This window comes from Eublepharis macularius, chromosome 4, assembly GCF_028583425.1.
Source record: "Eublepharis macularius isolate TG4126 chromosome 4, MPM_Emac_v1.0, whole genome shotgun sequence".
NCBI lineage: Eukaryota > Metazoa > Chordata > Lepidosauria > Squamata > Eublepharidae > Eublepharis > Eublepharis macularius.
In genome coordinates this window covers 7984867-8010847 of record NC_072793.1, presented here as the reverse complement: position 1 = coordinate 8010847, position 25981 = coordinate 7984867, and the positions used below count along the sequence as shown (strand labels likewise).

The following is a 25981-nucleotide window of genomic DNA, read 5'->3' as shown; positions in this document are numbered from 1 at the left end:
TTACTCATGTGTAGGTGATAAAAGTGCAAGCTTAGGTACACCACACTACTCCATCAAACTGGTACACTGGCTGGAATTACAAAAGGCAACTGGGGGAGGGATACTGCCGGGCACACAGATGGGCAGGCATCACTGAGAAGGGTTTTGTAGCATGGCTTTTGCTTATAAGGGATCCTTTGGATGAAACATTTTAGCCTGTGTTGTCTTAATAAGCTAAGCTAAAGCAATTTTCAAGTCCTAGATAATCATCTGCCACTGCTGTGTCTTCTAAAACAACAGCATTGCTCCTTTCCCTTTGGAGAAGTAGACAGCTGACTTGTGTATGATCAAAGCCTGACTTGCATTAGAATGGCACAGCACTTTGAGAGCTGTAGCGTGCTTGGTGCATTACCAAGTTCTAAAGGCACCGAGTAGCATGAAACTCTGCAGCTGGCCGAAAAACGTAGGGCTGTGACCTGGATTTGAAGCCAAGCTATGAATTCAAGACAAGACTAGACACTGCCACCCTTTTTCATGTCTGCAACATGGAAGTCATGCTGATTTACCAGACAGGAGAGTTCTCAAGTTGAATTAGGATGACAAAATGTTCATATTCTTACACAAGGTATTGACATTGGCAAGCATTTGCTAATTGTTATTTATGCAACACGCTTAATAGGCTGTGTGTCTTATGGGCTAGGAAACAGCCACAGAACTTCAATTACTTTCAACTGCAGGTTATGAAAGGATTTCCCTGCTTGTTTTCCATGATGGAACCCCTAAATTTTTCAAATACCGAAGAGCACCTACCTATGAAAACATTTGGTGGTGGTATTAGAAGGCGGCATCAGGTTGCAGTTGACGTATGGCAACCCCCATAGAGTTCTCAAAGCAAGAGACATTCAGAGGTGGTTTGCCATTGCCTGCCTCTGCGTAGCAACCCTGGTCTTTCTAGGTGGTCTCCCATCCATTTACTAACCAGAGCCCCTCTTGTTTAAGTTCTGGGATCTGATTCAATTGGGCTAGCCTGGGCCATCCAGGTCAGGGCATGAAAACTGTGTGCAGCCAGGAAAAGTTGATGGCGGAGGAAACAATGCAATGACTGTTAAATTGTTGTCATTTGTCTCAGCAATGCTCTAGAACAATATGAAACACACACCAACACAATACAACTAAATGTAGCCTTAACAACGGTGATATTTTGAGGGATATTTGGAATTTTTAATGGTATGTCAAAATTTCTGTTCCACGGTTCCTTAATGAAATCCTGGGGAACCCTGGTTGGGAAACATTGGGTTAGTGTCAGACCAGGTTCTGAGCTGCCTAGGATCAATGTCACCCCGCCTCTTGTCACAGAAGCTTGTTGAGTAGCCTTTGGCCAGTCACTCAGCCTAACCTGCCTCACAGGGTTGTTGCTTTAAGGATAAAATGGAGAATTATATAAGCCACATCAGACCACTGCTGGTGAGAAAGGCGGGGTATAAATACCTAAATATATGCTATGTGCTAGAAGCTGAGTGTGGGGGAAATACGTTCTGCCTATTCTCAGGTGTTGGATATTGGACTTTGGGTTTGGAGATGTTCTAGTTCAGATGAAAGCCCTGCTAAGCACAGCACAGCGGAACAGCAGTGCCCTTTCTCAGTTACGCCCTTGTATGGAGTGGGAAATGACCCTTTGGCAAGCACCCTACGGATGTCCCTGGATTGTAAACCAAGCCCATGTCTTCCAGCAGGGCGTCTTTAGCCAGCATGCATCTTGCCAAAGGTAGTTAAATCTGGTTTGTAGTTCAGTTTCCCCATACAGTGCTTCAAAACCACATTCGATCCTGTCTAGGTGGCAGGAGCTCAGGCCGGCCTTGCCTCTCCGAAGTGCGGCTTGCTAGTTACACCGAGCAATCCGAAGGGCACACGCTGGTGTCTGGCTCACTCGTTATCAGGGGGGAGACTAGAGGTGTGCTTTGCTCTTGCGTTTCCGCGCTGACCTTTGCTACCCACGTTGAGGGAAACTGACTGTGCAAGCACAACTGCAGCCTCGTCTTTCCCACGGGAGCACTTTCAACGGGGCCTGCCTCTGAGTCTTTGCTGTTTTACAGCCCAGTCCTACGCAGGGGGCTTCTCCTCCATCAGACTGCCCAGCATGGCTGAAAGCAGCCGCCTGAGCCGAAGCCCCCTTTACTCACACAACAGTGTCTACAAACAAACGGACACAAGATCTGAGTTTAAATTTGTTTGTCATTTATAGTCCACCTTTCTCAGGGAGACTCAAGGCAGATTACACAGAGTGAGATTAGTACAGTCAATTTCAAGAATATATTTCCATAAACAATGCTGAAGGGTAAATAGACACAACAAGTTCGCAAAGACATAGCATTAGTAGGAATCCAACATAACGTAGCGGTGAAATCTCTGGGCCCTAACTTATTCGCGGATCATCTGAAACCCCCTCCCTACAATACAGCCCTCTTCTCGGAGTAAAAAGCCTTTTTGAATAATTCGGGTTTGCATCGTTTGCAGAAAGCCAGGCGGGTGGGGGCTCTTCGGACTTCCTCAGGGTAGGGGCCACCGCCGAGAAAGCCCCTGCACTTCAGACTGGCCCTGCTGGGGAAGGAGCTGCTTTTCAGAAGTGGAGGCAGGGCGTTTGCGCATCGGCACGTGGTTAAGGACGAGTCTCAAACTCTCTGCCCACCGTATGAAAAATCCGAAGGGTGCGTGGTTGGATTTGGAGCATCAAGAAAGCTGCAAGGAACGACGCGCCCCGCCCCGCCCCGCCCCGCCGCGCCGAACCCACCGCCCGCAGCCGCCTGGCCCGCCCGTTCCTGCGGCTCAGCGGGGCGCACGGAGTTGCGGGGCTCCGGCCGTCCACACGCGCGCCGGCCCCGTCCCGCTTCCCTCCCGCCGCCTCGGCCGATCTTGGCGCTGCAAGGGTTGGGGGGGGGGGCGTGGCCGGGCCGGCGGAGGAGTTAAATGCGCCCGGAGCGCGGAGCGAGGCGCAGCGGCAGCCCGGCAGCCCGTCCCGATGGGTGGCAAGAAAGTGTGCATCGTGGGCTCCGGCAACTGGTGCGTGGGGGGCTGGCGGGGGGGGGGGGGACGGAGCCCCGCGCCGCACCTGGCCGGGCAGAGCGCCGTGGCTGCGCTCGAGCCAGACCGGCCCGGAGGCGAAGCGCCGCAACCGGTGGCGCCGCGGGAGGTGCCGCCCGCCGCCTCCGCCGCCCCGGGGGCTGCTTTGGGAGACGCCGCCGCTGGCAACGGGCGCTCCTGCGGTCTCTCCTGCGACCCGACCCGAAACGATCGGGGGTCGCCCCCAAGGAGTCGCCTCTTTATCCCCGCATGAGTTGTCCTTGGGGGGATTTTTATTTGGTTGGTTTGTATTTGGGTCCGCCTTCCTCCCTGAAACGCAAGCGGATTCCGCCGGCTAAGTGGGTGCGATCAAATGGGCTTTCCCTCCCGGAGTGTTTGCCTAACGGAGCTGCAACCCCTTCCAGAGACAGGCGGTCTCATCCGAGGCCCTGCTCGTCTGCCGTGGCGGACCCCGGGCCCCCACCCCCTTCCTAGCCCTGGGGAAGAAGCCCCCTGCCACACAGGGCTGCAGCGCCCTCCTGGCAGGCCGGGCTTGGCAGGGCTCTTCCTGGCACCTGGCCTAGGGCTGTAGCGAAAGGCAACTCGTTCGTTCGACTGCATGTTTTTTCCTCTGCTTCCTCTGCCTGTACTGCTTCCATGCTTTCCAACCATACTGTGCTCAGCTTAAACCAGGCTTTGGCAGCTCTGCAAAAGGTTTTCCGAGCCAGGGCTGCATGTCCAACAAGGTGTACTGAGCATGTACAAAGTGCTTCCCCTTCCCACGTTGGGTCTCCTGCCACGATGCCCACAGGTTCCCAGAAACGGATGCCAGTGTGAGAAATAGTCCATTCTTGGGGGGGAATGGCCATTCTAGCTGACCCTAGCCCTTCTCTGTCATCAGTTTTAGTACATCCCTTCTGACTGGGAGCGGTTGATTCCCCACTAGCGAGATGTCTAAGGGGAGAGACTTCTCTGTCTTTGCCTGAAAATCAGCGTCCTTCCTACCTCTTACCCATCAATGACGAACCTGCTGTCTTTGGTACTTAGGAGTCTGTTCCCACCTCAAACCAATTTTAACTATAATTATCACTTTTTTTCCACTCCTTCATTCATTCAGAATTTCAGATGAATCCTCAATTGCATTCCTATCAGAGATTCTAAAATGCAAAAGTGCCATTTAGGTGTATTGATAATGCCCCCCTCCCCCCAAAAAGATTGTCCCTTCACACCAATAGACATTACATGCTCTAGATTCTTCCCCTAAGTTTCTTAATATTATTCTTAGATTACTGATCATGTTTGATATTTCAGGAGTACAACTGTTTTTTTGAAGTGTGTTGTTATTCACTTACATGGGGGAAGGGAGAACTAATACATCTCTCTGCTACTTTTGGAACAAAAATTAAACCTCTTAATCCTTTGAAAGCAGGCGCACGCTTACCCCCTTTTCATGCAGTCCTATGCTGGTGTCCTGAGCTGCAGTTCTGGTACCCCCAACAGAAGAAAGAACCCGCTGTAAGCCCCTGCAGAGGTTGGACGCTTCAAGCCTGACTGTGTTGCCGTCTCTCTCTTCCTCCTGCAGGGGCTCAGCTATTGCCAAGATAGTGGGTAGCAATGCAGCCCAGCTGGACAAATTCGACAGCACAGTGAACATGTGGGTGTTTGAAGAGGAAATTGGAGGCAAGAAACTCACTGAGATCATCAACACGCAGCATGAGAATGTCAAGTATTTGCCGGGCCACAAGCTTCCGCCCAACGTGGTGCGTTTCTAAGCGGGGTAGAAAAGGAAAGCCGGGGGCGGGGTCAGGAGAAAGTCGAATCGTGTTCCAAACAGAGGCTTCGCTTCTTTGCCTGACTACTCTTCTGTTCAGCATGCGTCAGAGACTGCCTCAGACAGTTGGGTGACTGAGGCAGGAAATGCAAATGGAACCAGTTTAGGGCGGTAAAAATCTAACAAATGGCACCAACTCCATTTGCTGCTCTTTAATGGCACCCAATATCTGATCTCAAAGGTGAGCTAGCTCACTCCTCCTAAATGGTAGACCTACCCCTGCATAAAATCATAGGGCTTGAAGGCACCCTGGAAATGACCAACCGTGGCAATTTGCAAATTGCTTTCCAGAATTACAAATGTTGTACCGTTGTTACTGTAGGTGTCTCACCTGGCACTTAAAATGCAGAAAACTGTGTGGGGAGGTCAGTCCACAACTGTGGTGCCATCACTGCCTCTAGTGGTCACCTCAGAAGATGGGGGTACGTTCAACAGAGTCTATGAGCCAAGCCACAAGTGATGCCTGACACAGGTTGGACACTTGTCAGCTTCCCTCAAGTTTTGATGGGAAATGTAGGCGTCCTGGTTTTACAGCTTGGCTCTCCATTACAGCTGCAAGACCGGGATGTGCCTACATTTCCCATCAAAACTTGAGGGAAGCTGACAAGTGTCCAACCTGTGTCAGGCGTCACTTGTGGCTTGGCTCTATGTCACAGATCTTAGCCAAAAAGCAGGTCTGTATGAGAAAAGGAGGTCCTTTAAATACCACGAGTCTTCACTTGGTGGATCAGGAACCACAAATGAGTTGCATCCATATGGCTGCCTTATATCAAGTCAGTCTGTCCAGCTTAGTATTTGGTGGCTTCCCAGAATCTGCTACCCGCAAAGGGCCTGGGGGCTTTTGCGTGCAAAGCATGTGCTCAGCCACTGAGCCCCAGTCCCTCCCCCAGGCCCTCCCAAGAGTCATTATTGCCCCTTTATTTTCTTTATGGAAGACATTGGAGGAAGATAGATGAAGACGTGGAAAGAGAGGGGCGGGGGGGGGGGGCAAAGGAGGCCAGAGAGCCTTTGTTTTGTAAGACTTGCGCAGAAAAGGAATCTTCAGCAGGAGCAGCTGAACTTGCCAGAATCCCTTCCTCCTCCTGTTAAAAGCACAAGCGCCACGTTGGCCCACTGACGCTGGTCTACCGAGAGACGAAAGAGAAAGGCAATGATAATGCAAACCATTAAAAGGAGGTTGGAATTCAAGTTGAATCTGGAGTCAAAAGGTTAAATACTGCAGGTGCCTGGATTTCATTTGTTAGATTATTTTTATGTTTTTATGATGTTTTAATGTATATTTTGTGTTGTAAGCTGCCCTGAGCCCATTCACGGGGAGGGCAGAGTATAAATTGAATAAAGTAAATAAACAAATAAAATAACCCCTTGTCCCTCATAGAAGCCTGTAGGGAGGGGAGTGTTTTATACTGTGGTAGGTGATGCCCAACCTGCAGTGTGATGGGGTGCTGTCCAGGGCTCTTCCACAAGTTGGTTGGATCTTTGACTTACCTGTTTGGCTTCCTTTTCATGGTTGAGATTAAGGTGTGAATTTAATAAGGTTGCACTTTTATTTCATTTATTTTTCTTCCTTTGTTAAAATATTTGTTCCCCACATTTCCTTAGGTCTCAAAATGGCTTTCACATCACAGTAAAAACATTACAATTTAAAAACCAATAATTTAAAACTAAACCTAAAGATGCCGACAGTTTATACCCCACTAAAAGCCCTGGGAAATAAAATACCAGTACTTCTTGAAGATGTTTTGGATATTTTGTGTATAGTTTGAATTTTTTTTTAAAAAAAAATGGCAATGTGACCTGACCCCTGTACATTGGGAGAGCTACAGACATTCATTGAATCAAAGACAGAGCCTTGCTGTGGGACAAAAAAGTCAAATTCTTTGCCAGGGACCACATTCTGGATGTATATTCCTAAAGAAAAGTCAGCTGTGCATTGTGTCAGAATTGCCATTCCTGGAATCCTTGGTTGTGCAAGTAAAGATGCAAAGGATGGCACTGCTGATAAAGATACGCCATGGCTTGGGCTGAGCCGGAGAAGGGCTCGTAAGGCCCATTGGAGCCGATTTCCCTGTCTCTTTCCCTCCCCACTGTCCTGGAACACAGAAGGACTGGCTTGCGCAGTGTTCAGCAGAAGGGAGAGCAAGGAGCAAGCTGCCTTGGTAACCAAAGTAATAAATAACCTTCTCCCTGCTTGTTAACTGATCTGGTTTCCTGGTGCTAGCAGAGTGTCAGGGAGCTCAGCTGGGTAACAAATGCTGGGAGTGAGATATGAGACATTACGCAAGCTTAGTTGTAACTCTTCTGTTCTGGAGTACAGAAAGAAGGTCCTGTGTACTTTCCAACTCCCACCTCCGTGTTTGTTTGTGTTGCAGCCAGAAATGGATCCTGGGTTTAGAGCTCTTTGGACAAGTCTTTCTAGTAATCTGTTTGATAGAGTTGAAACGAGAATCAGATCTGGGAAGAAAAAATGTGGAGCAGCCGGATTGGTGCTGGAATAACAAAAAGGGCTCTGAAAATAAGGCTGGTGCTGCTGAGCTTGTAGATAAAGAAGGGTGGGTGGCAGTCAGTGGATTAGCCCAATAATATCACATGTCCTTACCTCTGATATAGTGAGCACTGACTCACCAAAGCTATGCTGCAATGAAGTCTGTTAGGTTGTAAAGTGCCACTAGACTCCTTTTTATAACAACAACAACAACAACATTCAATTTATATACTGCCCTTCAGGACACCTTAACACCGACTCAGAGCAGTTTACAAAGTATGTTATTATTATCCCCACAACAATCACCCTGTGAGGTGGGTGGGGCTGAGAGAGCACCAGAGAGACGCAAGGTCACCCAGCTGGCTTCAAGTGGAGGAGGGGGGGAATCAAACCCAGAGAATCTCTGACAAATAGGGTTTCTCCCTTTTTCATTGGACCTGCTTGGGTAATACAGCCGCCTGATCCTCAGGAATTAAAACAACGCTGTTCATGGCATAGAGATAAAGGGTGGGAGGAGGCTGTACTTGCTTAATTGCTGTGTGTAACTGCTTGCTGTTAAAGCACTGGAGCAGAGCCAGAATAAAAGGTGGCAACCTTCCAACAAAGGCCCAGGCATATCTTCTTGGAGGCATCTACTGATTAAATGCTGAATGGTAGTTATGATGAGTTCCCTATTGTTTAAAAACTAGTAGCACGTCTTGGCCTCATTGTACTGGCTGAATAATCCCTTTTGATTATGAAAGAGAGCTCTGACTAAAGAGCACCCGCTATCACCTTCCGTGGTTTAGGGCACGAGGACTTTTGTACTGGGAGGGCACTCTGTTCCCAAGGCAGGAGGGCTGTACTGGGAGGGCACTCTATTCCAGTCTAGGGGCTTTATAACAAAGTCAGCATTGTCAACCAGTAACAAGGCAGTCTTGGGTGAAATGAGGCCTTTAGCCATGGTGGGCCAAGTGCTGAAGAGGGAATATGTTTACTGAAGGCACCTTCAAGAAACAGATAGGCAGAAGTTCACTTGTTTCTCCAGAAAGTGTGTACAATGGCAATACAAAAAAAAAACGGATATGAAACATATACATGGCATTTCAACAGCAGAACTGTGACCACAGTTTTTCCCACACACATTATTTAATTAAAATGTGTAATGCCGTGAGGGGAAAGAATGCCAATTAAGCTGCCTTGAAGGCCATGCCTTGGGCTGCTAGTTGACGGTCCCTGCTTTAGGGTACACAGAACATCTTCAGTCCCTTCAGTCTGTGCCCAGGGGATTTGCTTTCCTGACCTCTTTTAAATAAAACCATGGAAAAGGGTAACAACTCAACCCCCTTCTTTCTGTTAATGAGGGCTTGGATTTGTCTTTGGGCCGACCAGCTCTGTCCTCCTTTCCCCACCTCCTGCAGGTGGCAGTGCCAGATGTGCTGAAGGCTTCGGCTGGTGCTGACATCCTCCTCTTTGTCGTCCCACATCAGTTCATTGGGAAACTCTGTGACCAGCTGAAGGGCCACGTCAAGAAAGAGGCAATTGGGGTTTCGCTCATCAAGGTGTGAGTGGGGAGAGGGGGCGGGCTGCATTCCGAACATGGGTAGGGGGCTCAGGCCAGCTGCAAGGTATTAATACCTAGGTGCAGCACGATTCTAGGAACTAACCAGGCTGGGTTTGTTTGGGTATGCAAAGAGGCATTTAAATGTGCACAGCATAAGGGCAATGAAGACTGGGGGGCGGGGGGGCAGCAAACAAGTTACAGCTGTATGTTGGAGGTCAGTTATTACAGCTTTGTTACTGCTTAATACTCTAATCACACCACGTCCTATTTTGAATTTTCAAACTTTTCTAATGCATGTGCTTGTGCTGTTTTCTGGACTCTAAATTGTGGTGGTAGAAGATGAGGGAAGTACTTATTCTAAAACTGTTCATACAAATTACAAGGTCATGTAAATGTATTGGTGGGAGGGGCAGATAGTAAAAATTTCAAAGGAGCTGAGAGATCTAGGAGAGAGGAAGATTGCAATCTGCTGTAAATAGTCTCCAGAGGTTACACACAAACAGCAGTTGTGAAATTAATGTAACTGCAGGTATATCCTTTGTTCTTTCATAACAGAGTATTGGATTTTGGCCAATACTATAGGATATCTTCACAGAGAGACCGTATGAGAGACCTGAAGCTGACCTCTTGAGCCAAGGCTTGGCTTAGCATGGTCAAGACACACCGAGTCGAAGAGCCCAGAGGCTAGTTTTAGGACTCCGAAGGCATCCTATTGACTCCTCCGTTTGAATGCTCCACAGGGTGTCGATGAAGGCCCAGATGGGCTGAAGCTGATCTCAGACATCATCCGTGAACAGCTCGGCATTGAGATGAGTGTGCTGATGGGAGCCAACATTGCCAATGAGGTGGCAGATGAGAAATTCTGTGAGACCACAATTGGTAATAAGTTTGTGCTCGCTATGCTTGAAAGCAGGAGCGGGAAAGGCTGCTGTGCAGACTCTTGATCTGTTCTTTGCTCCAAGTTCTTGAGATGTTCCTCTGGGCCACTTGCCTTACATTGAGTCTCACCATGTGTTTTGGGGTCTACTGCAGCTCTTGCTCCATGCATTGGAGGAAGCAATTTGTTCCTTTAGAATGGTGGGTTATTTCTTAAAAAAAGAGAGAGAGAGAGAGAGAGAGAGAGGTGCCGGTACACGTGATGTCCGAATGGCCAAAAGGTGCTGGAACTCCATTGTGGGGTGTTCTCCCTGAAAAAAAGCCCTGCTTTATACAGTTTTTTGTTTGCATTGTTTTCGAGTTCTCTTAATTCCAGTCCCACTGCACTGTTTATTGGAGGCCTTTGCTGTTTGTTTGAATTTATGTTTATATTTTGTATTCCGCTTTGAATCTCAGCAAGAAAGGTGGGCTACAAATGAAGTAAATAAAATATGGGGCCGCTTTTATGAGTATTAGCAGTGTGACTGCCTTACAGCCGCTAAAATGGCTGTTGTCCAGCGGCTCTTCATTAGAGAGACGCCAGCGGCTCTCCAGGGCAGCAACCCCCGGAGAATTTTCCCCGTCTGCCTTTGGCGCTTCCTCTGTTATGCAACACAACAAGCTCTATTCACCTCCCCAGAAGTCGCCTGAGTTTCCCAGATTTCTCAAAGATCTGTTGTTGTTACAAATGCCCGTACAGCTTTACAAAGCAAATGTTTTTCTCTGCGTAAAATTCTGATACCTTCTGTCAGAAGCCTTTTCCCTATTCCTTTTAGAAGACCTTTGCTTTTCAGTTCTAAGGGCCTTTTATAGGGGTAAAAATCAAGAAAGGTTCTTTGGTTAAAGATATATCCCTGACTGCAGGACTACACGTGGCATGTTTTGATAACTGGGTAAGCTGTTTGGAAAGGAAATCCCATTGAGAAAACTCACTGTGGTGATTTTCACCCATCTTTGAGCAACATCCAACATTTAGTCTTGGACTGGAGTTCCATCATAACAAGTTCATAACAACATGGGACAAGTTGCCAATTTCCTAAGGATTTATTGCTCAATGATAGAAAACATGTAGAAGGCCTCAATACTGGGAAGTCTCACTAAAAAGCTGAGAAAGCCTTCTGTTTGCTACCTTGGAGAGCTGTTGCCAGTTAGAGTAGGCTACATGGATTCACTGACCTGACTTAAATATAAAACACTCCCTATGCCACCTGTGAAGGGAGCAATATTTTTTCTGCCGATGTCTGTCTTTTGCATCTTTGCAGGCTGCAAAAATATAGAGCATGGACAGATCCTCAAGGATTTGATGCAAACACCCAATTTCCGAATCACGGTGGTGCAAGAGGCAGATACTGTAGAGATCTGTGGTGCTCTCAAGGTATGAAGTCAGTCAGGGTCCAGGGGATTGGCTTATCCCGGTTGGTGGCGGCCTGTTGAGAAGGGAGGCCCCACAGTGGAAAATCTACATGAGTGTTCCACAGAAGAATTTTGTCTTTCATTCTCCCCAAATTCATACGGAGGTTGCTTAGAGTCAAGGCATTATGGGGGAGGGGGGGACATACTCTGTTGGTAGGGTCCTGAAGCTAATTGATAGTTGGATTTCTCCAACATGACCTTTCATGTATTATACCCGAGTCCTATGGGAAGATGCCTGTCTCTGCAACCGTTCTGTGCGATCCATTGTTTGGAGCCCTGCGGGGAAGGCCAAGGGCTCGCTCGTCTGCGGCTTACCTGCATGTCTATCCAAGAGCTAGCCTAGGGCAAAGCCTTGCTGGCAATGAACACACCATATCCATCCTTTCCCTCAGAACGTGGTGGCTGTTGGAGCTGGTTTCTGTGATGGGCTGGGCTTTGGCGATAACACCAAGGCAGCTGTGATCCGACTAGGCCTGATGGAGATGATTGCCTTTGCCAAGCTTTTCTGCAAGGGCTCCGTCACTTCTGCCACCTTCCTGGAGAGCTGTGGGGTTGCTGACCTCATCACCACTTGCTACGGAGGCCGTAACCGCAAAGTAGCCGAGGCTTTTGCCAAGACCGGCAAGGTGAGCAAGTCAACGTGGTCTAGCATGCCGAGGAATAATGAAGGGTTGCCAAGTATCTCTTGAGGGGTGCTGTTATGATGATTTTTATTCCAGAATACAGAAACGCTCAAAAACAGAATTGATTTTTCACTGCCTCAGTTAATGCTTAACATTTATAAAGTCTGGTGGAGTGTTACAAATGTTTCACATACCTTTATTAAAAATGATATTCCCTGTACTGCAGAAGAGAACTTGTGACTTTCCTGAAGTCACCAAGATCGCTTCCACATGGCAAAAATGATCTGCAGGGTTTTCATTGCCATTCCAGATGCAGAGGCATTAGCAGTGGCAAGGGCAAGGCCACGTGGCAGCCTTCTGGGCACTTCCCTGCTGCCGCCGCCATTCTCCCCCTCCCCGCCCACGTCACCAGAGGGCTTTGGGTGCTTCAAAAATTTCTTCAGAGATTTCCCAATTACCTTTTTTCTAAAGGGCAAGATCTGAGTCCAGCAGCACCAACTAGATTTCCAGGGTATGAGCTTTTGAGAGTCGGAGCATGCTTTGTCAGATACCATTTTCTCTAAATACCATTTTTCTTTTTAAAAGCCCCCTAGTGGCATAGGAAGGGATGGCAACCATGGGGTGGGGAAAATGGCACTGATGTGGCCTTCAAATATGTGCAGAAAACGCCCCCTTGGATTGCAATCTTTGCCAAAGGATCTTATAAAACCTATTTTTAGAAAAACTGGAGCAACACAGGGGGAAACCTGAAAAGTGGATGATTACAGGACAATGCAATTACAGAAAACTCGCTCCAGTTCGGATACCAAACTAGAATAAAACCTCCTGAAGAAGCAATCCTTATGAGTTTATGCAGATATTGTGTACTGAGCCTGGAGCTCAGAGTGATTGCAGCCCAGAGCGATTTCAGCCAAAACAAGGTTCTTTATTGCAAGCCAGAACAGACAGACAACAGCAGACACTTATCACTAGACACACACTGACAAGCTGAACAGAAGCCCTTATTTGGGAGAAACCCCGCCCAAATAATAGCCAGCAAGCAATAAGAACGTGTATGTTAGAATGCCATCATTTGCATAAACTATATACAATGTATTGTGCAGGCAGGCCACTGATTGGTCTTTATTTGAGAGGACCGATTGGCTGCTGCCCCCGGAAAGTAACCAATGAAGATGCACATAAATGTACCCAATGAGGGTTAAGTGCAGGCAATGTAACCAATGAGAATGAAGTGTGTTAGGAACCTTGACATGTTATGGCGCTCAACACAATGCATAACATTTAATATGAGGCAGTAGAGACCTTGTCCGGCCTGACTCAGCCCAATACACAACAGCAGAGGTGACATTTGAACTGAGAACTTCCTGGCTCATATCCCGGTTTCTTAGCAGCTGTGCTACACTAGTTCACTAGCTGTCAGGTTTTCTCTAACTGTAATCTGGTAACTCTAACAAGAAGTTGGGCATGAAGAGAACCAGCTCAATTCTTTTTATTGACTCTCCTTCTTCCTCTATACTGACTTCAAGCAGTGTTGAGTAACTGGCAGGAATGTCCAAACCAAATATGGTTTCATGCTTCATGTATCCATGCACAGAACAGCAGGAAACGATAGAAATGGGAGAATCCCTGGCCACATTTGCTAAAGGGGAGGGGGGTTGAGGTATGAATTCACAGAGGAATCAGGAAACTGATTGTACTTTAGAAAGCAGAATCAAATATTGCACTGACACAGAAGGGCAGTAAGACCACCCAATTTGTCTGACCCTTCCAAAAACTATTTTAAACTTCAGATAGGATATGATCTATAATCCTTCAGTCCCAGGCCAGCACAATTTTAAAATGTCGGGAAAACTAATCATGGTGCATGCAGAGAAGAGTTGGACTATCAGGAGGTTCAAGCATATGAGGGGAGAAGTGAAAATGGTTTGACCTGTTCAGTTTGGCAGAGAGAGATTGTCACAGTTTCTAGTGTTTGTAAGAGTAATCCCAGCCAAGGGTAGATCGGATAGTCCATCTCTTGCAGTCTAGAAATAGGCATAGTCAGGGCTTTTTTTCTAGAAAAAGAGGTGGTGGAACTCAGTGGGTTGCCCTCGGAGAAAATGGTCACATAGCTAGTGGCCCCGCCCCCTGATCTCCAGACAGAGGGGAGTTGAGATTGCCATGTGACCATTTTCAAGAGGTTCCGGAACTCCGTTCCCCCGCGTTCCTGCTGAAAACCCTGGGCATAGTTCTCAAAGGGGCCTATTTTACAGAGCAGGATTTACACTGTAACGAACGAGAAACACTCTTTGCCAAGAGGGCATTCACCTTTCTTCCAAATAATCTGTAACATTTTGCAGTGCTTGTTCTGATTGCAACACTGGCGATTTCACAGAATCTGGAATTTTTGGCAGATCCTGGGATGGCAGAGGTCAAGAACAACAGGAGGCACAGGCAGGCCAGGGAAGATGGGCTAAAGGAGCCCAATGTCAGGAGCAAGTTAACTGTGGATTTTTCAGTAGCGCTGTGAAGCGCGTAATCCCCAAAAATACACCATAAGGTATGGTGCAGTCAGATTTTGCAGAAGATTGCACAGTCAGTATAACCCCTGCAACTAGGCTTGCCAGCCTCCAGGTGATAGCTGGAGAATTACAACTGATCTCGAGGCAATAGAGATTAGTTCCCCTGGAGAAAATGGCTGCATTGAAGGGTGAACTCTATGGAACTATACTCCACTGAGGCTTCTCTGCTCCCCAAACCCCACCCTCTTCAAGCTCTGCCTCCCCAAATCTCCAGGAATTACCCAACCTGGACCTGGCAACCGTACCTGCAACACTGGAAGAATCCTGACAGGTGCCTCCCAGGCTACGTGGGCTGGCCTTGATTGATACAATCCATCTATAATGCTAAGCAGGGCTTTTTTTCTGGGAAAAGAGGTGGTGGGACTCAGTGGGTTGCCCTCGGAGAAAATGGTCACATGGCTGGTGGCCCCGCCCCCTGATCTCCAGACAGAGGGGAGTTGAGACTGCCCTCCGCGCCGCTCAAGAGGTTCTAGAACTCCGTTCCCCCGCGTTCCTGCTGAAAAAAAGCCCTGATGCTAAGAAGGTCTTGGTAGTACCTGTAGAGGAGCCTCTCCAGCAATCCCACGAACACCACTTTGTGCTTCAAGCAAGAAACATAATACTTAGAGTAGCTACGCTGTAACAGTTGTGGTACCTTCAAAACTGACCAGTTTACTGTGGCATCATCTATCTGAAAGCATGAGGTATGCCATTTAAGTGTCCTGGCTTCCCTCAAGGAATTCTGGAAACTTAATTGGCAAGGATGTAAGAGTTCGGTCAGAGATCTTGACTGCCTTCCCTACACCACCACCTCATGACATGAGCTTTATTATTCATGTCTTACATTTATAGACAGTCTTTCACCATAATTGCTCCTGAGGTGGCTCAAAATAGAATTATTCTCAGTGCCAAAAGGGAAGAAGAGGGTGTCACGGTCAGGCCGTCGCTCCCTTCCACCGCGCTGTCACTGCCTGTGGTGCAGCCATGGGAAATGGCATCCCTCTCCTTCGAAAAGATGCTGCAGAACTGAACCCCATTGTATGGTTCAGGGTGCTTGAGGCACAGTTCAGTCCATTGCACAGTTTTCATGGTTTCCCCAGTTATAGAAAACGAAAAGCTAAAGAGGAAGAAATCTTTAAAAGGCCAGTCCTCTTATCCACCCTTGGCCCATTTGGTTTAGAGAGGGGGGCGGATGAAGAAAGGGCCACGCGGCATTCATGCGGGGCGTTTTTGCATCTTGCAGTCTATTGAGCAGCTGGAGAAGGAAATGCTGAATGGGCAGAAGCTGCAGGGCCCTCAGACATCAGCAGAGCTCCATCACATCCTCAAGCACAAGAACCTGGTGGACAAGTGAGTCCTTTGCCCTTCTCCCATTTTGTCTGCTGCTTCTTTTACACCTTTGCCGGAAGCTGTGCTGTGCTGGGGGAGATCTAAGGGGTGGTCAGCTGTAGCTGGTAAGACTGTCAACTGCTGCAAACACTTCTAGCTAATTAATCAGTTCAAAGGCATCTGATTGGTTGCCTGATTAACCTAATTAATTGCCATTTTTAAACCACAAATTCAACGTAGAGGCCTCTTTTGAAGCAAGAATTGATAAAAGCAGCCATTCATGGGTTTGAAGGAAAGACCATCGCCCACATTTTTTTAGTTACCCGACTAGAATTGTCTTAAATAAACAAGTTGCCTTTACTCTACAAAAAGAATATTTCCACCAGCCATATACTAATTAATACCTGGCTAAAGCTGTCAGCGCTACTTATTTGCCGTTCCAACCTTTCTGAAGCTTCAGCCCGCTGGTGCCTGATCTATGGCTGCTCTGTGGGCCTTCCTGCCCGCGGCCCTATGCCCCAGCAGGTTTCAAACGGACTCATCTTCTTGGAGGACCCCATCGGCCCGGCAAGCTCTCCTTCTAGGTCAGGAGCTATGACAGTTTTCTTCTCCACAGGTTCCCACTCTTCACTGCTGTCTACCTGATCTGCTATGAAGGCAAACCTGTCTCTGATTTCATCAAGTGCCTGCAAAACCATCCTGAGCATCTGTGATCAGCCTCTCGTCCCAGCAAGCAAGAGGCAGGAATTTATTATTATTTTTTGACACTGCCATCCCTACAAGAGGAGAAGAAACCACCGCAGACCATGGAAGAGCAGGGGGGTTCGCATTGGAATCCCCGAGGTCAGGGTGGAGGGACTGCATCGGCCCGCTAAGCAAGGTGTTCCTCCAGTTCACTGTTCTCTGCCATAGACTCTCATGACCTGGATTAATCCAGTCCCCTGCTTAGTTCCCGCAAGACGCTAGAGCACTCCCAGACCCACAGAAGGCAAAGCTTTAGTTTTTATCTTCTCTCAAGAGCAAAGGCAGCCTCTCTTCTTGACGGTTCAAACCTGAAACCTTCTAGTTTTATCTGCCCTAGGGGGTGACACTATCTAAAATAACCCGTCTTGAATTTTTATTCCAGTATCATAGATCCAGAGGAGTTAGCCGTGTTAGTCTGTAGTAGCAAAATCAAAAAGAGTCCAGTAGCACCTTTAAGACTAACCAATTTTATTGTAGCATAAGCTTTCGAGAATCAAGTTCTCTTCGTCAGATGCATAGTACAGAAACTGGTCAAATATAGAAGAGGAGGGGAGGAGAGAGAACCCATCCTGGAAAATGATACCTCTCTCTCAGAAGCCCTGGGTGGAAGACCTTTCCTTGCCTACAGACAGCTCCCCAACCTTAAACGACTTCTCACCCACAATCATGAATCGACCAGCAGAGTCACCAGCACAGGTACCAGGCCCTGCAACAGACCCAGATGCCAGCTCTGCCCCTATATCTACCCAGGGAATACAATTACAGGACCCAATGGCATCAACTACACTGTCTCTGGCTCTTACAGCTGCTCATCCTCCAATCTGATATATGCCCTCATGTGCCAACAATGTCCTTCTGATCTGTACATTGGACAAACCAGCCAACCTCTACGCAAATGGACACAAATCTGACATTAGAAATGGAAATGTCCAAAAACCAGTGGGAGAACACTTCAATCTACCAGGACATTCCATCAAAGACTTAAAGGTCGCTGTAGTTCAACAGAAACCTTTCAAAAACAAAATCCAACGGGAGGCTGCTGAATTGGAATTCATATGCAAATTTGACTCTGTCAAGCTGGGACTGAATAGGGACTATGAATGGTTATCACATTATCACAGGTAACAGATTTCCTTTACAGAGGCGGGGTCTGGGGGAGCTCAGTGGCGCCTGGCGTGGGCTTTCGGGGACCACAGTTCTCTTTGTCAGATGCATCTGACAGGGAGAGCTGTGGTTATCGAAGGCTTATACTACATAGGAATTGGATGATCTAGCTGTTTTACTGCTGCAAACTAACAGGGCAAACTCCCTTGAAGCCTCACCCAAGCCAACTGACCCCAAAAGGACACCAAAAGGAGATGTTTACATTTACTAGCAAAGGAATGTTTTGGTTCCATCCTCCCTCTCCCCCCCAATTGCATCTTCTCTCTCCTCCCCCCTCCTCTTCTATATTTGACCAGTTTCTGTACTATGCATCTGACGAAGAGAACTTGATTCTCGAAAGCTTATGCTACAATAAAATTGGTTAGTCTTAAAGGTGCTACTGGACTCTTTTTGATTTTATTCCAGTATGAAAAGCACCAGCCGTTCTTAAGATGAACATTGGGTCTTTCTGTTTAGATGCGGTTTGACCTGGTATCCATGGGAGTGGGGATTCTAGCCCAGAATGTGAATATTCAGTTTTGGAGGAATAAATGCTAAAGAGAGAAATTAACTCCTTGCTACCACGTTTGATTCCTGGCCTCCAAATGGCCCAAGAGGGACTCAGAGATACGGAAATTGCAACAGCCCTTGATATTGTGAGGATACAATGAAGTACAGGAGATCAGTGGAGGAGCAGTAGGATCAAAACGTGGCAGGGATAGAGGCTCAAGCTGCCTTTCATGTGGCAGGGATAGAGGCTCAAACTGCCATTCATGCCGGATGAATGCAGGAATGCAAATCAGCTGCCTGGCAGTGAATGATCTGCTGGGGAGGCTCCTATGTGAAAATACACCTAAGAAGGCACATGCTCAAAAGTGGTACTGGTAGAGGGGTCCCTTTGGGACTAAGCCGAGTGGGATTCAGCAGGACTTACTGAGGAGAAAACTGGACTGAGAAGAATGCAGATGAAATGATCATTTATCATTCCTCAAAATTTGTATGTTGATTGACTGATGTTTTTATTCCTTCCATACTTGCGGGGAAGCTGGATTGTAACTCACACTGGCCCGTGGGAGAACAGAAGTCGCGTGTCCTGCTTGTTCCGAGTATCCTTGCAAGAGGAGTGTTTAGAATCCGCCCTTCTCCTTGGGCAGAAGAATTCTTCAAGGCTGAGGCCTGGAGGGAGGGGCGGGGGGGGGGGGAGCCTGCTCGATTCCCAGGGCTTTCCTGCCGATGTGGCCGGGCTGCCTCCCTCCCTCTGAAGTGACCTTTCTAGCCCTGCCCATCCCCCTGTGGCAATTCAATCTGCCCATGTGGCAGGAGGAGCCGTGCCTTTTATTAGACACTCAGAATTGCTGGGCACCCAGTGTGACCTTTCTATTCAGCCAGCAAAAGGCGTGGGGGGCTCTTTATTCCAGTCAAGAGCAAGGAGGGGAGGCTTTCTAATTTCTGCTATGGGAGTAGGGAGAGATCCGTGAGATCAGTTAATTTCTTACTACCAAGTGGATTCCTGAAAGCCCTTCTTCCAGTCTAGTGCATTTAGAGAACTCTCTCTCAGTTATCATGACAGCTCCCTTTTTTCTCCCAGAAGACTATTCAGTTGCTGTCAAAAAGGTTCCATGCTCCCCACGGCCCACCTGTTCTGCTCCCTTGACTCCGCAAACAAGGCCTCTTTGCTCAAGAAGCCGCTCCTTGCACAAGCTGCCTCTAGCACTGACGGGCGTATTGGCCTTCGTGGCGAGAAGAGTGCCGAGCTGAGGCTGGAAGCGCCTGTTCAAATCCTCCACTCGGGTCAGGGTCAGCCTCTCGCTCTCAGCCTAACCTGCCTCCCAGGATTAGGAGGATAAAATGAGGAAGGGAAGAACCTTGTCTTTCACCCTGAACTTCTGGGAGGAAGGGAAGGGTAGAAGATGCCTAGTCGCCACCCTTCTGTTGTAAGAGTCCACAGGAACTAGCCCAGCAATTTTTTTTAAAAAGCTATGTAATTTTTGCCTGACTGTCCTGTTGACCTGAACAGACAAAAACTGCACATGAACTCAAGTGGTGAACCACTAGATGGCACCTCACAATGAACAACTAGGACAATTTAGGCAATATTTCACAAACGATACCAGACCAAAATGAGAGAGGCTGAGAGGTCCTGGATTGGTTTTTCTGACCCTTTTACAATTAGGAAATTGCAGGCAAGTGTGTGTGGGGTGGGGTGTGTGTGTGTGTGTGTGTGGAGGTGTGGGGGATATTCAGATCAGGGCTGTGATACTGAAGGGGTGTTTTCCTTATTTCACGTGGAGAAACGTACAGGTTTATGAGGAGAAACTTACAGGTTTAAACACACAGCCTTTAGTTGCTCCCAGTTGTAACAGTAGGGGGAAGCTATCAGGCTTAGGGTTGCCAGCCTCCAGGTGGAGGCTGGAGATCTCCCAGAATTACAACTGATCTCCAGGTCAAAAAGATCCGTTCCCCTGGAGAAAATGGCTGCTTTGGAGGCATTATACCCCACCAAGGCCCCTCCCCTCTCCAAACTCTCCAGGCTCCACCCCCCAAATCTCCAGGAATTTCCCAGCCTGGACCTGGCAACCCTATGCAGGCTCCGCTTGGCTGAGAAGCAGCATTTGCCCGTAAGAAACAGTCTTCAGGTCTGAAACTCTCCACGGCCTCACTGACCATCTCCCTGCCCTTTGCAGCTGCTATAAAAAGGTCTCCCCTTTGCCATTTGGAATTATATTCTGCTAACACGGCAGCCTGTTCAAGGCTGTTTTAAGATGGAGTAGGCCTAGCGTAATAAAGACAATCTCATCTTTGCCGGGGCATGGCATGTCCTGGGGTTAGTTGGGATGGAGGTTGGCATCACAGCTGTAGGAAGCAGCGGTCTTGGAAGTGCTCCGTTCTGCAGGAAACGTCCCTCCTCTGCTCTGATGAACAGTCAGCGTTCCAATCCTGCCGGATGCTTCAGTAGCAAGCAATCGAACATTCCTACCCCACACAATAAGCAGTGCTACGAGAATGTATCCATTTGGCGAGAATGGAAATGTTCGATGGAAGACAATTATTGGTCCTAGCCAGATTCCTCCTCTGTGCATAATTCTGTAGCCAAGATGTAGAACAAATAAAAATTCTTCTAAGGAAAGCAAGACGAGCAGGTCTGCTTGGACAGACCTACCAGCACACACAGATGCTAGCATGAAATAGATTTAGTTAGCAGGCGCAACCCAGAATGTGGTTAGGAATTCCAGGACCACATGCACCAGCAGAGGCGGTGATGTTCACAGCAAGGCTTAGGATGGGGGAATTGTTATACAAGCACACAAACATAACCTATTAGGAAATGCAGCTCTTCGGTTTTCAGTCTTAGTTATAACCCTACATACATGGCCTTTGAACATTTATGCAATTACTCGGAAGAAGACATCACAGGATTCAGTAGGATTTACTTTTAAGTAAACTTACCAAAAGTTGGCTGTGTGACAATGCCAGACTTGACTGGCTGGTGCAAGGCACGTGGGACTCTCCTCTCCACCCTAAGATTCGTCAGCCTGCCCTTTTATATGGACTGTGCTTGAGGCAGCTGCCAAAGCAGCCTTTTCCCTGGTTGCTACATCTTCAGACATATCAAGTAGCCCTGGGCTGGCAGGGGCAGCAGCTTCTGACAGTAAGTTAACTATAAATAGCAGACAGAGAGCTGGCAGTTCAGACTAGCACAGTGTAACTATTGCTCTCCTTCACTCACTGAGTGAGTGCAACACCAGTCCGTATCTTGGCAAGTGCAGCGAGGGAATGTTTCTGTGTCCGCTTCCACAGAATAGTTGTGCAAGAAGGTACACAGAACTGATGCTCTGTGTGTGTGTGTGTGAATCCAGAATGCAAGGCACTGAGAACTTTGCCAAAGGAAAGCTAGGTTCAAAATTTTAAGAGAAGCAAAGCGATGCTTACTACTGATCTAGAATGGTAGTCGATGGGGAAAAAAAGGATTCCCAGGTTTTCTTAAGTAAACTGCAACAGCTCTTGTGGATCATTAAAAGGTGATAAACAGGACCTGTTGAAAATCCCTCTTCTGGACATTTTCAAAAATACACATAAATATGCCACAAAACCTAGAGGAAAATGTCGTTAAGGCAAATTCCAAAATAGCTGTATATGTTACAAGTTTTTTTTAAAAAGTGAACTTTGATAGAAACTACACTAGTCTTATAATGGGAACAGTAAGTTGGCCCTAATGTGTGTGATATCTCCTCTTCAAATAATTTATAACTGAAGACTGTTTTTTTTTCCTTAAAGTTTCTTGATATCATGTCTTGGTTTTACTGTTATCAAGATGTCTTAATTATTTTTGTGAATTTTCAGTTTAAAAGCTCTCATAACTTTTCCACTATTAAGCTATTGCTAATGTATTTTAAAAGACTTCCCCTTCACATAACAGAATAAATTTGGGCCATTCTAATACTACTTTTTGCTATTTGTCAACTCTATATACATAGAACATTTAATATTATATAGCATTTTCTACCATGTGGTAAATCCTTTTCATATACTTTTCTATTGTTAGATACATTTAATAAGAATATACAGTTGTTTACGGGGGGGGGGGTAGAAAGGGGAGTAACAATAGTGATGTCCACAAGGACAGGTGCTTTCAGGCATCTGATGACACAGTCTCTGGCCCATGGAAAGTTTATGCCATGATACATTTATTAGTCTTTTACCACAAGACTCGGTTGTTCTGCCTGCAGCAGACTACGGTGGCTACCCCTTTGGACAGGCACTTTAGTTTCGTTGCCTTATGACAGGTTCCTCTGAACAGAATTTCTGTAATGCAAAAAGTGGCTACAGGTCTGGTCTTATATCTCAAGCCAATCAAACTGGCCAGATTCTTTTCTTTGTTTCTGTGGTTGGTTACGACTCACTGCTTCTGATAGCTAAGAATTCTTAAGGCAGGACAGTCAAAAGTGCACTGATGTATCCAATTTTGTCTGCAATCATTTATGTTTGAAGAGTTCTTTTTAAAAAGTGTGTGTGTGTGTGTGTGTGTGTGTGTGAGAGAGAGAGAGAGAGAGAGTGTGTCACCTTACTAGGCCTGCCAACCTCCAGGTGGGGCCGGGAGATCTAGAATGACAGCTGACCTCTAGACAGCGGAGTGGTTCCCTTGAAGAAAATGGCTGCTTCAGAGGGCGGGCTTCTACTGTGCCGAGGTCCCTGCGCTCCCAAAGCTCCACACCCCAAGATCTTCAGGAATTCCTCAAACTGGAGTGAGCAAAGCTTGCAATGCCGTGTGGTATTGTCCGCATAAGGAGACTGAGGCTGAAAAGCACGGGCGTTGACTTAGGTCCTTCTCTTACCAAACATATGATACTGTAACATTCCATGCATCGTGATATAAATGTGACTCTAATATTATTATTATTATTAATGTTATTTATAGTCTGCCTTTCTCACTGAGAGACTCAAGGCGGACTTCACCGCGTGAGTCAGTACAGTCAATTTCAGTGACACTTCAATAAACCATGTAGAAGAAAGGTATTGAAAAGATTTAAGATTTTCCGGCCATACGAGGACTCTCACGCATCGGAGGATTCCCCGTTGCTGCCCAGGCGGTGTGTGAGGCTAGACTGACTCCGCCCATCGTGACCTCCCGCCGCCCTTTGGCTTGCGTTCCACCGACCCACCGCAATGATCTTCCTCTCCCAGTCCTTCCCCTAGCCTGCTATTGGCATCTCAAAGGAAGTCTCCTTAAAAACTACACTTCCCAAGATGCACTGCGGATCCGAGGGGGTTTAACCACGAACGCCAAGCGAGCCCACTAGAAGGCCATCTCTATGGCCGGAAGCAAAGTTTCCGGGGCTCAGGGTCACGGGAAGAGGGCCGCCAGGCGCGCGGCTTTGGAGGAAGGGCGCCAACCCGGAAGTGAGGTGTCTCAGCCGCGCCCGCCGCTCCGGGCCTGCGCAGAGCACCAGCGGCCAAGAGTCTGACGGGCGGCGCCTCGGCTGAGAAGGGCAGGTGAGCGCCGGGCCGGGGGGTCCCACGGAGGGCTCGGTCCCGTCCCCGAAACCCCCTCGGGGGCCCCCGCGAAGAAAAGCCCGCGGCTGTCAACACCGGCCCGGGCACAGATCCAGGCCCCCGAGGCACGGGCGGCGCCGCTGGGGAGAAGGCAGCCGCCCCGGCCGCCCCGTCGCTTCGCCGAGCGGGACGGCCGCTAGCCGAGTCCAGGCGGGGCCCTTGACGGGCTGGCCCGGCCCGGCCCGGCCCGGCCCGCTCCCTTCGGTAGAGGCCGAAGAGAGCCCTGCCGTCGGTCCGCGCGCGCGCACACGCCTGAGGCGAGAGGGCCCGATGCCCTGCGCCGTTTGAGGCGCCGCGAGAATCGCGCTTTAAAAGCTTGTTAACATATTTTAAAAAGCGCTAATCGCACTAGTGGAGAAAACTGCCACGCCGAGATAAAGCCCCATTTTCCTGCTGTGCTTGTTCTCTGCACGCGTGCAGCGCTTAATGTGAGGGGATTCGGAGCCGGGACTGCCCGTCAGGAATGGTGTAAGCTGCATAACAACTTGACCGGTTATGAGGGCTACAGGATTAATTGGGGTTCCTTGCAGCAAACACGATGAGAGGTTATACATAAATATCAGATTTGGGGCATAAAATTTTCCAATGCATTATATAGCCCTATAAAGTTTCAGTTTCTACAAAAATCATTGCTTCGTAGAATAACAATACATAGATGCTACTGGAAATACAATATGCAACTTTGAAGAGTCAAATTTGTAATTGGTTTCAGGTGGGTGATTGTGTTGGTCTGCATTGCAGTCAAAGAGCAACATCCAAGTCCAGCAGCAAAGACCAACTCGATGGATGTTAAAAGACAGACATGCCACAAAATGTGTATCTGTACTTAACATTCATTGTGGGGAAGCATTTGTATGCAGAGCTGCCTTCAGTTTCATTGACATAATTAGGACTTACTTCCTGGTAGACCAGGGTTAGGATCAGTTAGTGTTGGGTTTTTTTCATAGCAACATTATTATTATTACTGAAAACATATGCATTGTTAGTAGCTGTCAAAGATAATATAATACATAACTATTAATAATATAATTTAATATAAAATAATATATAAATAATAAAAATAATAAAAGAGCATAAATGAAAAAAAGGAAATCTTCAGAAATTAGCAGGAGAATGTTTGCATTTAGAGAGATGCTGCCTCTGCTGAGGTAGTTACTGTGTTTAAACAAACCACACTCAAAAGAAGCAAAGGACAGTTACAGAAAAAAGTTACGGAAACAGAATTATATATTAAATCATGTCCACAAATAAACGCTTTCTGTGATTTAATTAGGGTTATTCAGGGGTCTCATGTCAAATTACATTGGAGCCAGCAGTTCACTTCTGCAGATGAAATGATTTCTGCCTATGGAGTGTGATTTTGCTCACCTGAACCTCCGACTGCAGCTCAAAACGCCCTCTGAAGTGCCACTCTTAACCCTACACAATCGGCGTTCTGGGCTACAGTTTACAATGTTTGTGGATACCTAAAGAGGAACTGCCTGATGTAGCTCAATAGATTTGTTAGCTCAACCTCTGCTGATGTACCAGCTCTTAGTTCAATTAAGTAACCCTTATTTGATGACCTTTCTGCAACTATGCTCTCTAGCTTTTGTGTAGTTTGTATAGCTTGCTCTACAATTTCCTGTACTGCAAACTTACTACTCTCTTTGCTTTCCCCACAGCAATAATGGTTTCCGCAAGGCAGTTGGCAGACTTTGGCTATAAGGCTTTTTCGGGTTCCATGATGCTCCTGACGCTGTATGGCGGCTACCTCTGCAGTGTCAGAGCATATCATTATTTTCAGCGCCAAAGTCTCCTGAAGCAACCCGAGCAGGAGCAGATGCATGCAGATGCCGTCAAGGATTGAAGATTGTCTGTGTACGACTGTTTGATTCTGACTAGATTAATGTCAGAAAGCAACGCCATGAGAATCTGCTGCAAAGAATGGGCATTTCAGGCTGTGATGTTAAAAAGGGTCGAAACATCAGTGTGATCAGTTATTCAAGCATTCTGTGTACAGCTTCTCTCCTTGTTTCTGTAAATAGATACTGATTAATTATAAAATATATATTCACAGAATGGTTTTATCTGTACTTTCACGTCCTGTTAATTTGAAAGATGGAAGACTACAGTAGAAATAGTAATTATTTCTCCTGCGTTTCTCTGGAAGTGGTCAGCAGTAGCTTCAGAGTAAAGTATTTAAGATATCTGCTGTCCTTCTAGTTCGTTTAATTCGTACCTCATCAAAACTTCTGTTCATCTTTATGGTTTTTGTGCAGTCTGACATTGGGACTGCTCATGCACATACCAGCTGTAGAAAAGATTCCAAAATTTCCTTTTCCACTA

General features: G+C 47.3%; 2 protein-coding genes across 3 annotated transcripts; both read left to right on the top strand.

Annotated features, from left to right (window-relative positions):
- Nucleotides 1-2771: 2771 nt before the first annotated feature.
- Nucleotides 2772-18173, top strand: GPD1 (glycerol-3-phosphate dehydrogenase 1). The gene is made up of 8 exons (XM_054979009.1): nucleotides 2772-3036; nucleotides 4619-4796; nucleotides 8753-8893; nucleotides 9636-9774; nucleotides 11073-11185; nucleotides 11616-11849; nucleotides 15630-15736; nucleotides 16332-18173. Exons 1-8 carry the CDS (start codon nucleotides 2996-2998, stop codon nucleotides 16426-16428), a joined length of 1050 nt encoding a protein of 349 aa, XP_054834984.1. The 5' UTR covers nucleotides 2772-2995; the 3' UTR covers nucleotides 16429-18173.
- Nucleotides 18174-23465: 5292 nt separating this feature from the next.
- On the top strand, nucleotides 23466-25714 carry LOC129329433 (cytochrome c oxidase assembly protein COX14). Of its 2 annotated transcripts, none has more exons than XM_054979011.1 (2): nucleotides 23466-23593; nucleotides 25318-25714. In XM_054979011.1, exon 2 carries the CDS (start codon nucleotides 25323-25325, stop codon nucleotides 25500-25502), a length of 180 nt encoding a protein of 59 aa, XP_054834986.1. In that variant the 5' UTR covers nucleotides 23466-23593; nucleotides 25318-25322; the 3' UTR covers nucleotides 25503-25714. The 2 variants fall into 2 exon arrangements, with proteins under 2 accessions (XP_054834986.1, XP_054834987.1); XM_054979012.1 differs by lacking the exon at nucleotides 23466-23593 and adding an exon at nucleotides 23919-24121.
- The last annotated feature ends 267 nt before the right edge of the window (nucleotides 25715-25981 follow it).

Coding starts and splice junctions, on each gene's coding strand:
- GPD1 (XM_054979009.1), top strand. CDS start 2,996: ATGGGTGGCAAGAAAGTGTGCATCGTGGGCTCCGGCAACTG. Junction 3,037..4,618: donor ATCGTGGGCTCCGGCAACTG/GTGCGTGGGGGG, acceptor TTCCTCCTGCAG/GGGCTCAGCTATTGCCAAGA. Junction 11,850..15,629: donor CTTTTGCCAAGACCGGCAAG/GTGAGCAAGTCA, acceptor TGCATCTTGCAG/TCTATTGAGCAGCTGGAGAA.
- LOC129329433 (XM_054979011.1), top strand. CDS start 25,323: ATGGTTTCCGCAAGGCAGTTGGCAGACTTTGGCTATAAGGCTTTTTCG.